This window comes from Myodes glareolus, chromosome 5 (assembly GCF_982192425.1).
Source record: "Myodes glareolus chromosome 5, mMyoGla1.1, whole genome shotgun sequence".
Lineage (NCBI taxonomy): Eukaryota > Metazoa > Chordata > Mammalia > Rodentia > Cricetidae > Myodes > Myodes glareolus.
This window is the reverse complement of record NC_142030.1, coordinates 21180778-21198677: the sequence shown is the minus strand read 5'-3', so window position 1 is coordinate 21198677 and position 17900 is coordinate 21180778. Positions and strand designations below refer to the sequence as shown.

At 40.0% G+C, this 17900-nt stretch overlaps 2 protein-coding genes across 2 annotated transcripts in view; both read right to left on the bottom strand.

Moving 5' to 3' along the window:
• Positions 1 to 2966: 2966 nt before the first annotated feature.
• LOC125409701 (pyrin and HIN domain-containing protein 1-like) overlaps positions 2967 to 17900 on the bottom strand; it is a 40124-nt gene continuing 25190 nt past the window's right edge. The window contains 3 exon segments of the mRNA XM_048448839.3: positions 2967 to 3239; positions 7931 to 8266; positions 10494 to 10913. Coding sequence (XP_048304796.3) covers positions 2982 to 3239; positions 7931 to 8266; positions 10494 to 10913 — 1014 coding nt within the window. The 3' untranslated portion in view covers positions 2967 to 2981.
• LOC146894840 (interferon-activable protein 208-like) lies at positions 11273 to 17040 on the bottom strand. The gene is made up of 3 exons (XM_087906122.1): positions 16770 to 17040; positions 14593 to 14729; positions 11273 to 11710 (listed from the first exon to the last, which is right to left on the bottom strand). Exons 1-3 carry the CDS (start codon positions 17032 to 17034, stop codon positions 11351 to 11353), a joined length of 762 nt encoding a protein of 253 aa, XP_087762248.1. The 5' UTR covers positions 17035 to 17040; the 3' UTR covers positions 11273 to 11350.

Sequence of the window (17900 nt, the reverse complement as noted above, 5' to 3'; positions counted from 1 at the left end):
GAGGAGAGGAAGATGTCTAGAACCTGTTCTGGCAAAAACATAAAAATTACAGCTGCAACAGAAGAAAAGGGGGGGGGACTCTGACCAGGCAAGCTCAATATCTGTGTTTGAAGTCCCTGTTCCGGGTGCCAGATGTTGTTGGTCCCTAAGGTCTTCCTCAGGGGAGAAGGGTGAGAAGGCACAGTGTCATCATCTCAGACATTGGGAGTCAAGTATAAGTCAGGTATACAGCAGACTCGTTTATTTAACAACAGGGGAAATACTATAAACCCTCCCAGCACCCAGTCATTCTGATCTCTTGACAGTTGACATCACATTTTCATCCCTCATTGACTAGACATGATCTGACAGCCCCTGTTGCTAGGCACTCAGGAAACACAGCTTGGTAACTCCTCTTTGGCTAGGCATGGTCAGGACCTCTGACAGTGCCAGCAAGACTCCAGGTGGACCCCCTCTGGCCTGGTAGGCCTTAAGTCCCTACAACCTCCCTTTGTTTTCCTCAGCCAATGAAGCCCCTCCTTGAAGCACAAGCCTTGGGACTACACTTCAGATTGCACTCCAGACCCCATGTTCCTTTGAACTTGTTTTTTTTTCCTGCATGGTTCATAGCCTGATACTTCAAGAAGAGGCCTCTGTCCCTGACTATCCCATCCAAAGTACAAGTTGACATGTATCTCAAATCTGCAGAGCACAAGCCATATGTTTCATAAGAACTTATAAATGGATGAAAGAGACTTCTGGGGAAAAACTGCTTTAGATAAAAAGTTTATTATTCTTTTTTCAAGTTTTGAAACATAAAGATGGAAAATATAAATATAGAGAATCAAAAATGTATAAAAAGCAAAGTAAAAGAACACTACTTTCTAAAATTAAGAGACATATATATGTATATATATCACTATATGCTATATACACATTTTTGCTTTTTAAATTATTTTTATTGAGCTATACATTTTTCTTTGCCCCCTCCCTTTCTTTGCACATACACATTTTTCTGCACTTGCATCATATCACCATAAACATTATTGCCGGTGTTGTTCAGTTGTATTAATATTGGAATATTGGTATATTTCCATAGCTGAATGGGGATTGGGTGGTTCTATGTCTCTCCTCCTAGCCCAGATGACCTTGAAGAAGACAAGGGTGAAGTCAGGTTAGCTGAGATGCAGCTGGTCACACTCTTCTTTATCCACACTGCCCCCAGGAGTCACTTATCTTCCTTTACCTAAATCCTTTACCAAATCTCTATCCTTGGAATCGACTTTGCTCCCCCTTCTTGAGAGCATAAAATGAGCTAGTCACACCCTGCCTGGCCTGAGCTCAGATAGAAGAGCAGGTGATATGGTGCAGCAATGGTAGGGAAGGAGAAATCGAAGGGTCAAAGGCAGGAGTTGAGTGGAAGACATCAGTGCACAGATGGTCAGGAGGAAGGTACAGAGGGCATGCCTGGTGCAGGCTTTTGGATGGGCATTAGGAATGTTTGACTTATGGTCCTGGGAATAAGAGATATGAAAACATTTCCACGTGACTGATTAGGTCAGTTCTTATATTTCATCTATGCATTATTAGTAGTCTTTGCTAGTGTTTAGTGAATCCCACTGTGTGACAAGAGCATGGACTTTGGTTTGTTGTGCTCTCATTTGCTTAAGGCACCCTTGAGGAACATTTGGTGTTTGTTGTGAGTTCTGTTCATGATCCTCTGTGATGAACAGTATTTTCATGTTATAATTGAGGCCCATGAGATTCAGGGCCTCCAGTAAATTTGAAAATATCAGAGCCAGAGTTTGAAACATATTAGACCCAAATTCCTATCAAATAATTTCCCTGTTTTGATAAATATAACAAGTTTTATTATTTAACTTAGGAAATAAAAGTTTGAGGGTCTTTCTGAATATCCTCTTTATACTATGATTTACTACATTTACTGGATAGGCCAGGGATATAGAGGAAAACCAAGCACTACTGTTCTGCTAAAGGAACACAGCAATAAAGTGAATCCTGATGACATTCTGCTATACCTATAGATCTCACATATACCTATATGTCTCACTCAGTCTGCACCAGAGAATCTCCTGACTGCAGTAGGTGGAAACTAACCCAGAGACCCAAATCCAGACAATATGCAAACTGTGGGTGACTTTGGAATATTCAGTTCCACATGGGATACTTTCATCAACCCTCCACCTCAAAAAGCTCAGGAAACTTTGTGGAGGAGGAGGCAGAAGGTGTGCAAGAGCAGAGCTATGGAAGACAGCAAAGAAACAAGATCTTCTAAACACAGCAGGCAGACACATGAGCTCACAGAGACTGAGGCAGAATGCACACAGCACGCACAAGTTCATCCCAGATGGGATTTCAACACTGTGAGTGGGAAGTGGATACAAGTTCGTATCCCTAACCAAGAAGCTATTTCTAATAGACAACTGCTTGCAAAAGGAAACTTCATTTTCTCTAATGGAATCTCACTGGGTATACAAACCATGCTTAAAAGGAGATGGCTAACTCAAGACAAATTCAAGGGTAGTGATTGTTGTTGTTGTTACATAATACTTTGATTTTTTTTTAAAACCCACTGCTTGTATGTTATGTTTTCTGATATCTTGTTTTCTATGGGGTGTGTGTATGTACATGTTTGTGCATGTATGTGTGTAACTTGCTCCTGCTTTTTCTTTATTTTATCCTAGTTATTTTGTTTTGCCTGTTTGTTTCCTAAAGATATATTAGAGAAAAGAGGGGTAGAGGTAGATGATTTCTGGGAAGGTGGGGAGGATCTGGGAGGACTTAGAAGGGAGTAGAAACTGTGATAAAAGTATATTCTATGAAAAAATATTTTCCAAAATACAAAAGCAAAAAGAATCAAGGCAAAGAAAAATTACCTCGTTTTAAATATGATGATAAAAAAATGTTTACATCTGTTAGTGTTTAAAGCTGAATTTCTTTTCTGTTGCAGCCAAGGCTTAGCATAGTATTAAAAGTGCTTGCTAGGAAGAACGGCGATGCCTGAGAGCACACACCTGCAAGTAACTGTGCATCTCAGATCTCAGCTGCCACGTATCCACACATGAGCTCAGCTGCCACGTATCCACACATGAGCTCAATTCAAAGCAGAGGAGTCTAAGCTTGTCCCCTGGCTCACAGTACATATTGGTAAATTGTCCGTGAACCACCACTTCCATCTTCCCTGTGTTGTCTTCTATTCCATAGTAAATGAATTCACCCTTCACCTTTTTCTGAAAAAGAAATAATTAACATTCATCTTCTGAGAAATATGTCAAGTGCTGTGACATCTATGAGACTTAAATAGTGCTAGCTTGTCTTTGATACAGCAAATGCAGGCCTAGGTTTAGAATTACGGGTACAAAACAGCTGTGGGGGTTCTGGTTCACAAATCTCGCTTTTGGAAAAGTCTCTCAAGCTTTTCTTATTTAAGGTTTTCATCTGATAGGTTATTAGAGAAAACCTTCCCTCCTACCAAATTGGTAGGGATGAGAGTTAAAGAACCCAAGTAAGGAGAAACCAGAATAAAGTTGGCTGTCATTGTGAATATCCTAGGTAATACCACAAGAACTAAGAAGGGTGGCTTTGACTCACTGTGTGTCTGAGACTAAGTCCCCCTTAAATGAATGATGTTTTCTCAGTGTCCACTTGTGTTCATTCTGTTCCAAATATTTCAACCACTAAATCTGCACCATTTAGCCCAGCTTTTCTTGTTTGTATTTTGTTTGTGTTGTCAAGGTTACAGCCAGATGTACTTGCATAGTCACCTAGACATACTGCAGAGAACACCACAGATACAAGCAACAGGCCACTGCTGCGTATGTACAGCAGACTATGAGACCATGCTTTGAACAAGTAGTTAGGCCATCTATGAGTGCTATCTACAGGGAAATTGGGGCTGAAAGACACACCTAAATCCAAGAACTCCTCAGTCTCCTCTATATTACTTGTCTCCTGTCATAACTTGAGAGATAGAACTGTATTTTTTGAGTCTCTTATATTCGTTTCTCTTAAGATTTAACATAGGCAGGGAAGGGAGAAGAAAAAAATGTAGAGCTCAATAAAAATCAATAAAAAAAAAGATTTAACATAGAGGTCACTTGCTTAACAATCTCTTGATGAATCTAAATCCAGTCAGAATGGCTAAGATCAAGAAAACATTGACCAGCAAATGCTGATGTGTTTGTGGAGAAAGGGTAACCCTTTGGTAAAATTACAAACTGGTTCAGGCACTCTGAAAATCAGTGTGGAGATTTCCCTAAAGCTACGATCAACAGTACCATTGCTTGGCATATGCTCTGAGGAATCGACGCTCTTCTCCATAAGTACCTGTTCAGCTATGTTTCGTTGCTGATTTATTTACAATACCTAGCAGAGGATGGCAATCTAAATGTTCAGCTGACAAATGAATGATATATAAAATGGAATACTATTTAGCTGTGAAAAATGAAATCTGCAGATAAATGCTTGAAGCTAGAAAATATGCTGAGTCACACAACACAGACCTGAAAAGACAAATATGTAGAGGGTCTGTCCAAACCCCAGGTCAGCAGAGTGACTGGCCATGTGGGGCAGGAAGGAAATCTGGTTCAGACCCACTCAGTCGCAGGTGTTGTTTCAAACTTCTAAAGTCCGATACTGGGCAGTTTATTTTTAGGCATATTTAAGCACTATTCAATTATGATTTGTTAGTTTTGGTTCTTTGAGACAGGGTTTCTCTGTGTGTCTTAGGCTTTCCTAGAACTCACTTTGTAGACCAGGCTGGACTTGAACTCACAGAGATCCACCTGTCTCTGCCTTCTGAGAGTGCTGGGATTAAAGGCGTGTGCCACCATACCCAGCACTAAAGTTTTGTGATGACAATTAACTCAATACTGTGTATAAAAGAAAGTGTAAGACATGTTTACATCGAAACCTTTTCAAAGTACGCATGCCCCCTTCCATAAAGATGGTAAAATTTTATTGACTGAGAAACAATGCTCAAGGTAAAAGCCTAGGGAGAATGACTGAGATAAACCTAAGAGTCAAAAGGAGTCAGATGTGACCCCACAGATAGCACAGAGATGACTGGGCTATTGACTAAATCCATGTCCAGCCTTCTGGATGGAGAACAGGCTATACATATCTTTCTTTGAAGAGACAATCCTGTGTGTTTAACATTCCTGGTTTCCCTAGTATTTATCTGTGAGTACAAGGACCTTGTGCCCTCTGCACAAATAGGTATGTTTTCTCTTATTTGTGTATGCAAGCTCCAAATCTTTAGATTCAATGAGTAACCTAGAGTAAATTCAGATTTCAGAAAAGTAAAAAGTGACCATAATAGAAACGTTAAGGATGAGAATAGTAGGGCATTATTTCTCTGAAGGGAGAAATGCGAAAGAATGAGTGTGGGACACTTACCTGTGGAGGGAGGAGATGTGACAACACAGGGGAGATGGAAGGAGATTTTAATTAATATTAAGGATGTCAGGAAAAACCATAGGGAAATGTATTATTTTATTCTAACTTAAATTACATATACAGTCACACAAACACACACATGCATGCACAGACACATATGCATGTGTGTGCGCACACACACCTATTTGCAGTTGGATTGAAGTTACAGCATTTCTCCTCTCCCCACTCCTACCACCAAAAAACCCTCCTAGACTATCTAACAAAAACTCTAGTGCCAGGAATGGAATACTTCCTTTCAACTTGTTAATCAGAGCAGTCCAACAGACCTCAATAACAATTTAGGCTACTGCCAGGCAAAGAATGTACTACCCTTTTGCTGAAGGCACTACATAGTTCAGACACAGAATTTGGAGGAACTGATCTGGATTTGATCTAGAAGCCTCCTCACTGATGACTAACTTGCGTAGTTTCAGAAGAAGCCATATAAACTGCCAAAGAGAAGAGCAATTAACAGTCCCATTCCATCCCAGGTATACTGGCAACGAACCTGAACAATGGTCAGCACGGCAAGATTTTCTGGAAGGTGGAAGAGTGGTACTTACATCCTGGGAGTAGCCAGCAGTTACTTCATTGGATATAAGGTCTACTCATTAGGAGGGACTATGATGAATTCAAAACTGTGAATTTTTGGGACATGAAAAATCTCCTGCTAGTTGCCTGAGTCTGTATGATCTCTACGTGCATTCTAAATATGTATCCTATAGGCACAGGAAAGTGAACCTCCCATCCCTTCCCAAAGGAACTTCTTTTTGCAGTAGATGAAGACCACTAGAGAAGGGCACAACTGGTCACAACGCAGATTTCAAATGACCATAGGGTTCCCTCCTCCATTTAATACATTTTTAACATAATCCGTACACTTGAGGCTCAGGAAATATCACAGAGGAGGGGGCAGACAGAAGACTATATCTCAACTATGGAAATCAGTTTAGGGTTTACTAGAGACTTGACTGTAAATGGGATCCCAGGTCTAAGGAGAGATCCCCAGATTGTTCTCTGGACAGAGGAGAGGGTGCTTGAACTGGCCTTGGCCCATAACCATACTGATGAATATTTTGCTTATCACCATAGATCCTTCATCTGGCAATGGATGGAGATAGGGACGGGGACCCACGTTGGAACACTGGACTTAACTCCCTAGGTCCAAGCGAGAAGCAGAAGGAAGAAGAACATGAGCAGGGAGGGCAAGATCAGAGGGAACCTTCATCCGGCGTTGGATGGCGATGCAGACGGAGACCCACATTGGAGCACTGAACTGAGCCCCCCAAGGTCCAAAGGAGGAGCAGAAGGAGGAAGAACATGAAAAAGAAAATCAGAACCGCAAGGGAAGTGATCACCCACTGATACAAGGGGACTGATCTAATGACAGTTCACCAAGACCAGTTGACTGGGACTTGATCCAACCAGATTCTTCGGAGGAGGCTGGATTCCCTGAATGTGGCTGGCCTGAAGTCTTTCTAAAAAGCCATTGACAATGACTCTGGGACTTGTTTCCTCTGCATATTCTAGATTTTTGGAGATCCAGTCTGTTTGAATACTCACCTTCCTGGACCTGGAGGGAGCGGGGAGGAACTTGAACTACCCACAGGGCAGGAAACCCTGACTGCTCTTAGGGATGGAGAGGGAAGAGGAGAGGGAGTGGGGGGAGTGGGAGGGTGTTGGGAGGAGGGGCGAAAATGGAAACTTTTATATTTTAATAAAAGAAAAAAACAAAAAGAAAAAGAAAAGAAAAAATATAAAATGGAGTTCATTTGTCAAAAAAAAAAGAACTGGAGAGCATTTGATTCACGATAGGTTCTTCTAAAAATAAAGTAAAAAGAGGTTGGGAAGTAGGGTAGAGGGAATGGTTTTGGAAGGAGTTTGGTCAAGATACTTTGTATAAAATTCTCTAAGAATTAATAAAGATAATATAGGTAAATCAAATGTAACTGAGAGTAGTTTGAAGACGAGGTGATCAGTCTGTTAGCAACTTGCATTCTTATTCTTTTTGTCACCTCAAGTATACAGGCAAGGGTTCAACTACTAGTTATAATTAAGTTGCTACTCATATGGGTAAGAAAGAAGGCAAGCAAAAAAACCTTAAGGATATTGTATTGATGCAAAATACTCCACATAGGTCATCATAGTAAAATGCCAGGTTTCATGTTGAGTCTCTTTGTAAAAACGTTTTCGTGGTGATACCTTGATAGGAATGGGAAGAGGCTACGCAACACTGACAAGTGTGAAACTCCACTTCCTGTTTCTGACCAGGGAGGCCTTAGTTTCTTGTGTGCATAAAATCGACCACATCCAAAATGCCAAGTTAAGTCTTAAAATCTGAGGTTGCAAATGAAATTTTACAAAATAAAGCAATGACTTACCACATACACGGCAAAAACTCCATTCACAAATGTCCCTACTATTTGTGAACAAATAGTATTCATTTTAGGTGTTGCATTGGCTCTTTGTCTCAGGGAAACTGGAATTTTCATTATTCCAGTTGCCATTCCAATGAATGGCACCATTCATTGGTGCCATTCACCTCTGATACGCTGGAGGCTCTGTGTATTTCTAGAAAACCATTGTGGCCAATGTAATCTGAGATGACAATGACTTTTTTTGGGATGAACTTCTCCTTTAGTACTTAGTCTAAAACCTTCACTCTGAAGAATTCAGTCTCAGTGGCCACTGTGGCATGGAACATCATTTTATTTTCTCTCATGTCATATATAAATAGTTCTGTCGCTTTTAATACCACCACTTCTTTGGGACCTTGGTGGTAACCATCTTCCTGAGAAGATTGCTTAGGTACAGTCTTCAGTCTTGGTTTCTTCATGAAATGCACACAGAAAAGCCAGGAACAGTTAAGATGGACTTTAAGGAATATCTTTCCTAGGTAGAGTGGAAAAATATAAGCAAAGTCTGATGTGCTATGGTGTAATAAATGGGGAATAAATGGAGGTCTGAACAGTAGCTCCAGCATGTACTAATTACTTGTGGCAGGAAAATAGGTTGTATTACTATTTTTGTGGTATCTGGGAATACACTCAAGGCCTCCTGAATGCCAGGAAAATTCTCTTCCTCTGAGCTACGTTTTGAGTCTAACAATACATTTTAAAACTTAAATCACATTATCTTTTCACACACACACACACACACACACACACACACACACACACCAGTACTGTCTTATAAAAAAGACCTAGGTATGCAGCCACTGGAAGCAACCCAGGGCTCTGCTAATCTGAATAATTCAGACTAGATGCTCTTCCATTTGCACAAGAGCAGCTCTGGAGACGAATCCTAGATTTGGAAAAGGAAGAAAGGTAGAGTTATTTGACAGCCTGTCTCCACAGTACTTGCAGTATGCACAGCCTCTCTCCTTTTCTCTCTTTCTCCCTCTTTTCCTCCCCTTCCGTCCTCTCCTTCCTTCCTTCCCTCCCTCCCTCCCTCTCTCCCTCCCTCCCTCCTTCTTTTCTTCTCCCATAACCTCACTTTCTTTGGTTCGTTTGTTTGAAACAGTTTCTCAACATGCATTATTAACTGACTCTGAAGTTGCTATGTAGGTCAAACTGTCTGGCATTGAACTCACAGAGGTTCACCAGTCTTTCCTGGAATTATAGGTGTGTGCCACCATACCTAGCTACTCTGCACTATTTCTGAACTCAGGATCACACTTTGAAAGAAGTATGGTGACAATTACAGGAAACCTAGAGTCCAATGTAGTGAGGTAGTTATGAACCAACAACACTCTCTGTGGTCTGGTTCGGAAGCCTGTGGATAGTGGGGTTTAGCTTTGATTTCTCCTCAATGTGCTCCAATGTTTTTGAACCATAGGAAGTGTACTCCGAATGTGACTTAAGCGGTACCTCAGATTGGTGTGAACACCGGACAGAAGGTACATGGGATTTAAGGAGTAGATGTTATACACTTCTTTAGAAATGAAAAAAAATTCTCAGGTGTTTTCAGAGTTTGCAGAAAAGGAAAATACTGGAAAAAGCCTAAAGTCATACCACATAGGGTTATCTTTATAATGTCTGAACTCTGCAGTGTTTCCCATAACAAAATCATTTAAATCTATATTCGTTGGTTGAACAGCAGCTCAAGATATGTTAACTGTTTTTAAAAATATTTTGGGGGTAGAAATGTGTGTGTGTGTGTTTGTGTGTGTGTGCGACCACAGGACTACACTGGATGTTGGTTCTCACCTTCTACTTTGTCTGAGACAGGGTCTCTCTCGTTCACTGCTATGCATACCTAATAAGCTATGTGTCAGTTTCTATAGATTTTCTTGTCACTCTGCCTTGAGCCTCTGCTTTGGTACACATGTGGTTTACACACATGAATGTTTATGTGCCCACATTTTACATGGGATCTAGTGATTCAAGTTCAGGTTGCCAGGCTTATGTGGCACGTGCTTTTATCCACTGAGTCATCTCTCAGACCTGCTTAAATAAAGTTTTAAAACTGTAAGCTATAGAAAAAATATGTGCATTGTGATGCAAATTTAGTAGATAAAGGATACTCCTCATATATGTAATAAAAGATAAAATAAACAAGATTGGATAGTGAAATGTGGCATTTTATAAAGAGATTCTAGATAATTTCAAACATTTATTTTGTGTATTATTTATTTTCCTCAGTTTTCTAAAATGGCATTTCTATAATTAAAACATAGAAAAATCATTGGTAATATTGTCTGCCTAACTTTATATTTCTATATCACGTTTTCCACTAAAATATTAATTTATGGTTCACTGAGTAAAAAATAAAGATGAAAGCCCAAACAACTAAACATCAAAACAAGCAAATAAATGTTAATTGTGTCCTTTAAAAAACAAGGATGCTCAGGGGCTCACTGCATCATACGGTTTCTTAATGAAGCAGAACGCAGGAGGAATAGAAAATGAATCTAGGGAAGGACTGAAAATCGTAAAATCAGATATTTAAAACAGACAAGTGACTTATTAAAATGAAACGTCACACATCATAAGGGACCATGGGAAATTTTTTGTGCTAATTTCTGTCATCATATTATGAGAACAGCCCATCATTACCTTGAATGGTGTTGCTGGAGACACCAAAGCAGCAGAGAAACTTCTGGATACTGTTGCCAAAGACGCCTGTTGCATACTAAAGTTGCTAGGCCGTGATGCTGGAGACTGTGGAGGAGGATTAAAGTTGCTAGCCCTTGCTGTTGGGGTGAACTGAGGGGTATTATAACTGCCAGACACTCTTGCTGCAGACACTAGAGGACTGTTGTAACCACTGGTTGTTGTTGCTGGAGTCACCAGAAAGGCCTGGACACTGCTGGGAACTGTTGTTGGAGTCACCCGAGAGGCCTGGTCACTGCTGTGCACTGTTGCTGGGGTCACCTGAGGAGTATTGTAACTGCCAGATAGTGTCGCTGCAGACATCAAATGTAGGGAGCCACCTGGAGGCACAGGTGGTCCTGCAGTTTGGAGGTATACAAGTCCATACCTGGCTTAGCCACATGGGGCTGAGCACCCTTGCCTGCACCCTTGCTTGCACATGCTCAGTCCAGCAGAATGGCATTAACCAATCAGGACAGCATTCAAGCCTCTCCACCGTTTAAAAGCAGCTGCCTCTGGGCTCTACTTCCTCTCTCTCTAAGCTTTCTCTTGTCCCTGCTCTCTTCCCTTCCCCCAATTTTCCTCAACCAAATGCTCCGAATAAAGACGTGTACAGGGAAGGAATTCTCGCTTTTTAGTGGCGTTCATTCCTGCTGGTCAGGAAGCGCGTCGCAATCAAAGGGCTATTATAACCGCTGGTCATTGTTGCTGGAGTCACTGGAAAGGCCTGGTTGCTGCTGTGCTCTGTTGCTTTAGGTATCCAAGAGGTCTGGACAGCCCTGGTCATTGTTGCTGGACTTTCTTGAAAGACTGGGACAGTTTTAGACACTGTTTTTTTGAGACTTCAGATGATCTTGATGACTACAAGAAACCATTGAAGTTACCTGAGAGGTGTGAATGCTGCTGGAGGCTGTCACTGGAGACACCTGAGAAGTCTGATCGCTGGTGGAAAATGGTGCTGAAGGACCCTGGGATGTTGTCAATATGCTGTGTAATATTTCTGGAGGCTCCAGGGGAGTCTGGAGGCTGCTGCAGGCTGTTGTTGGAAGCCCCTGAGAAGTCTGTGGTTCACTCATAGCTGGGCATCTGTTGGCTGTTGAAAGTTCTGGAAGTTTAAACTCTTCCTGGAATGACTGTGTTGTCACGATGTTAAGTGATTTGGTGAGTGCGTCTTCAGGTTTCTGAAGGGAAATAGATTTTTAGAATTCTTTGTATTTCGATAAATAGTTTTCAAAAATCAGATCAAACACATCTTTACAATTTCGTTTTTAAAAATACTTCCGTTTTGCCAGTTCCCCCTGGGCTGCAGGAGGTATTCTAGATCACATATAGAGATGTCCAACATGTAGCCTCTTCCCTTCCTAATGCGAATATCCCTTAGAAAGCTGGGCACTGAATTTCACTGGTTTGGCTTGGAATCCCAACTCTGTATGTCTTATAAAATGCCAAAGATAACTTGGTTCAGTTCACCTCAGGATTGTTGTATGTGCAATAGGGTCAACAGCAAGATTGGCTCCCACTTATGTGTTTTTCTTCCCTCAACTTTCCAAAGAAACAACTCCATATTGTCTGCTGTTTGGGCACACAGGAATCCCTGTAACTACCCTTTCAGGTGATCTGGCAATCACTGTACAATAAATACCCTGAAATAATGGACCACAGAGGCAAAATTTTAGGAGATAGCATGGAGTTCAGTTGATACAATATTTACCTACTATACACTAGATAGAACTCATGTAAGTATCTGCTTAGGTTAAGGTCTTTTAAATGATTATTTTGTATTTGGTTAAATGAAACTACTATATATTTGAGTGTGTACACATATGCAGCATTTGTGCATAAGTCCATACACATTTTAGTGCCTGTAATACACTTATCTAAACTTATATGAGGCATAAATCTTAAAAGATCCTAAATTTAGCTTCAAAGTAAAAAAAAGTTAAAAAGTGAAATATTGTAAAAACTTTCATATAACTATCATATCAATTATTATTCCTGTTTTCTCTGTGTTTCTGATCCCGTGGGATGTAATTCTTCTGCAACCAGAAGTAAAAAGAAAAAAGATCCATCCAACAGTGGTAATTCAACAATGAAAGCCATATCAAAGAAAAGATGAGGGCTTTCTTCATTTTGAAGATAATGTAGGAGTCATAATAAGCAATGGAAGTTCTGCTATTGCGGTTCTAGTCACAAAGGAGTGTGCAGGCTTTCTGCCCAGAATCCCTTCCAATGAAGGCATCATTACACGAGTCTTTGGTATACTTGTAAAACATATTCATTAAAAGTCTTTGCTCAAATTTAAATGAAAGAAAATAGACGATGCCATCCAAGCTGATATTGTCCAGATAAAAATGATGATTAATGGTCTTTTATCCAGACATATATGTTTTTAATTATATTATTATCATCATTGAGAAAGACATATAGTTAGATGTGCACATTTAGTTAACATTCTAAGTAACATAACCTTAATAATTACAGTGACAAAACATTGATTATATAGAGATCTCTGGTGTAATGGCAGAATGTAATAAAATAAGTATTTGTAAATGACTGTCAGGTTTTCACAGTATACACTGAAGGAATGGATGGTTACATTAAATCAATAAGTTAGCAAGAGATCAGATGATAAGTTTCCTCAAGACTTTTAATCATTGTGAAGAAGGGTAGAGTATCTTTAAAGAATGAAGCAAAGGGTTGATAGTTCTGTTAATCATGCTGTGACTGAACTGGTAGAATGCTTATACAATATGCAAGAAGCCCAAGTTGGACTCATTTAAGCATCTGCCAAGATAAAATGTTTTAAATGATCAATCACATTATAACTCTGGTTAAATGAAACTACTATATATAGTTTGTTGAGATTATAAATTATTTCATAACAATATATACCTTGTCAAGAACAGAAGCTTTTCACTGAAATCTTAAGAGAAACAGTGATTGATTTAATTATGTTATGGAACTGTGGAGTCTTCAGTTTTTGTAGTTTTATTTCCCTTTTTCCTCAAAGGAAAGAATGCATTTTTTCTACAGCTAAGGGTGGATTTTCTCTTTTGTGTGTTAGAGATTGAACTTGGGGTCTCGTGTGAACAAAGCCAGGCTCCATTATGAAGTTTTATTCCCACTCCCTACAACCATTTTTAATACTGTATAAAAATGGTTTCAATAACAAGATAACTCATTCCATGTTATTGGATTCTGATTTTATTGATTCATTGGGAACTGAATACTTTGAACAAATTGCCAGAGAAGAGAATCATCTCATACCAGCATGGAAACATCTTATTTATGTCAATCTTCTATTTTGATTTGATGATGGAGAACACTAAGCTTAGTTTCAGAAAGTACAAGTTGATGTCTAATGCCCTTCAACATATCCTTTAAAATCACATCCTTAAACTGACTGCTACTTTTGTAAATGTTTTTAAAGGGAGTAATGAGAGGCTGAAATGATGACTCAGGGAACAAGAGTACTTGTTGCACATTCATGAGGATCTAAGATTATATCCCAGAAATCATATAAAAATCAGGATTTTCCATATTTGCCTATACCCCATAGTCGGGATGGTCTCTGGGACTTGCTGTCTACCAGCAAAGTCCCAGGTTCATGGAGAGATTCCATCTCAAAGGAAAAAAATCAGAGAGTGATTAAGCAGAGAATTTGAAGTCCTCCTTTGGCATCAACAAATGCATGCATACACACGTATGCACCCCCACACACACACTTGAACACTTGAAGTTCTCCTTTGGTATCAACAAATGCCATGTATGGATGCATATGTAAACCACACACACACACACACACACACACACACACACACACACACAAAGCAAATAATGATTTTATATTTTTGTTACAGGAGATTATGTTATACCAAATATAAAAAGGTAGTCCTGCAGTCCTAACAAAAAGAGTGACCAGAAATCATGAATTTGGTGACCCTTCACTTCACTTTTGCTATGCCCTTGGCACAGATAAAGGGCTTAAAGTAAGTACTCAGAGAAAGGTACTGAGGAGAACAAACTTAGTGGATGCTTTTCAGTGAGATCTTAGACAGCGTACCTCTGATGAAGGTGTCGCCATAGTTGATCCTAGTTCCAAATCTTCCTCTGTGTTGAAGACAAAGTGGGAAGTGCTGGATTCGTTCTGACTGGGTCCTATTGCAGTGCTTTTGGCTTTGCTTCTGCTTTTATTTTCAACTGATGCAGTAAAGAAAAGACAATAAACTGAATGCAGCTGTCTTGTTGTAAGACAGCAGAAGTCCATCCAGTGCTATGTTGCCTCTTGTATATGTCTAGATATATTTCCTGCTACTGTCTGAGTATATTTCCTGCTACTGTCCCAGTATATTTCTTGCTACTGTCCGAGTGTGTTTCCTGCTACTGTCCCGGTATACTACTTCCTGCTTATCTCTGTCACCAACAAACAATACAGACACAGGAGCTGTATCAGGATTTGCTTGCTCTTTTCAGGTGCAATGAGCATAGTTTTCCCTTATGGAGACTTGTATACACAGCAGTCAAGCCACATCCTAGCCCTTTTATCCTATAGTTCACTTTTAAGAAGAGAAAGATAAACATAGCGTGTACTCACTCATAAGTGGATATTAACTATAAAAATATAACTAATACGCTATAGTCCACAGACCCAGAGAGACTAGGTAACAAGGAGGGTTTATGGGAGTAAACCCACATCTCCCTGTGAAGGGGAAGTATAAGAGATTTTGTGAGTGAACTGAGGGCAAGTGAGGATGGAACATGAGCAGTCAGACTGGGGAAGGAGGAGGGAGAGAGTACTGGAAGCCTACTGGAAAGGGGGAACATTTGGGGTTAGGTAAAAATCTGGAGCAAGGGAATCTCCCAGGAATCTACAAGGATGACCCCAGCTAAGACTCCTAGCAATAGCGGATAAGTAGCCTGAACTGGCCTCTCCTGTGACCCGACTGGTACCTATCCCAGTTGTCATCAGAGAAGTGTCATCCAGCAACTGATGGGAACAGATGCGGTCCCACAGCCAAACATTAGGCTGAAGCTCTGGGAATCCTGTCAAAGAGACGGACAATGGCTTGCAGGGGTCAGAGGGTTTACATCACAGAAAATTCACAGAATCAACTAACCTGGGCTCACAGATTCTCACAGAAGACTGAACCAAAAACTAGGGAGCCTGCATGGTACTCTGCATATATGTTACAGTTGTGTAGCTTGGTCTTCTTGTCAAACTCCTAACAGTGAGAACATGGGTTGTCTTGACTCTTTTACTGGCTCCTGGGACCCTACTTCTCATTCTGACTCATCTTGTTCTGCCTTAATACATGGGGAGGTGCTTAGTCTTACTGCAACTTGATATGCCATTTTTGTTGATACTCGTGGGGGACCTGCCATTGGGGGGTGGGAACCAAGGAAGGATTGGGAGGAGAAACTGTGGCCAGGGTGTAAAATGAACACATACATAAATAAATAAACTTATTTTGAAAAAAAATCTAAAATTTTCATGAATTTTTGATAGATTATCTTCTGCAGGTCACCCCAAATTAGAGAAACAGAGAAAGAAATTGTGACCTCATCTCAGGTGTGGCAATAGATGAGTAGTGAATTTCGATAGCTTACCTTTTGGGTCCCTTTTATTTTCTGGAGATAAGATCTTGGCATGAACCTCAGGTTATTCTTAAACTGGAGAGCTCTCTGTTCCAATCAACTGAATGCTGAATGTCCATCTGAGTGTTCCACAGCTGTGGGACAATATGCCCCCTTCTTTTCATGTATTTTGAACCTAGTAACTTGATAAAGGGGAACTTTTTCACACCCCTTAGATTCAGGATTATACTTAAATATTGACTCACTTGTTGCCAAAAAATACATTAATGATGGCATATCTTAATTTGGAGTTGTAGTAATTGACTTAGGTATTTTTAAGTGTGATATTAAAATCTTACCTTATAATTTTCTATTCATACTACAGTATTAGAAGCTCTTGTTTTTTTCTGAGCAACTTCTGTTTTGCTGTTTTCATTTACTTCACCCACCCCAAGGACATTTACATCCAGATTCACTAGAATTCTTTTTAGGAAAGGAGTTGGCTTCATTTTCAACAATTTGTTAACATCTGATGTGCTCCCGTTTGGTAGGTCCCAATGCATATACTGGGGAAGGGGCAGGAATATCAGCTGTAAACACTGCAAGGATCTAGCAAGGCTGGAGAGGGTAGAGAAGGGGTACACATCAAGGGTGCTTCCACATTACCTTCTGCCATCTCTTTTCTAAGTGTATCAACGAGGTCTCCAAGTTCTGGAATATCTTGGTACAGTTCTATCAGTATGCTCAATCCAGCATCCTTCTGGAACTTTTCTTCCATTAAGTCAGCAATCTTAATTCTGTCATACTCATCTTGCATTTTCTTAGTCAGTTGTAGGTCATGGATCAGTAAAGACTTAACTATTCTAAAATTATAGTCACTGATCCACTGCAATCCTGTCAGAAGAACAATTCTCTTGTATTCATTCACCATCTCTTAAATTATGGGTGAGCCTACAAGAGAATAACAGCATACATAATTACATACATGAATAGATAATAGAAACAGGGTGTGCGTAGCTGAGCGATCAACCCATGAGGTAGTGTTGTCCATAGCTGTGTACGTGAAAACAGAGAACTGATGAACAACTGTGAAAATGAGAACTGTGCCCCTGTGAAAAATGACCGGAGAACTGCTCAGTTAATAAATAAGTTTAAGAATTGCTTCCCTGTTGATGATGGCAGCTGACTTAGGTCAGTGACGGTTGTGAAAGAAGAAAGCATGGAAATCAGTGGTTGTTTCAGTGTTCAGAGTATGGGCTGTGAGGTTGAAATCCTGGATTCTTTTCCTATTATGTATAATTGATGTTGGACTTTGGTTCCTTTTTCCATTCTTTATTGGGCTGGAACATTTGCTAACTCCCAATGGACCAAATGTCATCTTCTAGATAGGATTGATTAGAAATTTCTATACATTCTTTATAACTCTAGAGGATGGATTCCAATATCTGCTTGAATTTGTAAGTAATTTTTGTCATGGGATATAAGTGCGTGTGTTTAATATTCTAATCAGGCTTAAATATTCTAGGACTATTAACTTTATTTTTGAACAGCATTGTCCGGCTAAAAAGGCTACAAAGGCCCAGAATATGACAAGCAGCTCTTCAAAGAAACACAGGGCAGCGACTATGAAGAATGTTACAGAGGGCGAGTCAATGCCAACTTTTATACCAAAAGATCTGATCATCTACAAAGAGTCAAGGAGCAGATTAAAGCCCACTCCCAAGAGCAATCTCCTTTCAGCAAATCAGTAGAATAATCTTTATGTCAAACTACTGACCTAAAGTGCCACAAACCAAA

Coding starts and splice junctions, on each gene's coding strand:
- LOC146894840 (XM_087906122.1), bottom strand. CDS start 17,034: ATGGTGAATGAATACAAGAGAATTGTTCTTCTGACAGGATTGCAGTGG. Junction 14,730..16,769: donor TAGAAAAGAGATGGCAGAAG/GTAATGTGGAAG, acceptor TTACTGCATCAG/TTGAAAATAAAAGCAGAAGC. Junction 11,711..14,592: donor TGGCGACACCTTCATCAGAG/GTACGCTGTCTA, acceptor ATTTCCCTTCAG/AAACCTGAAGACGCACTCAC.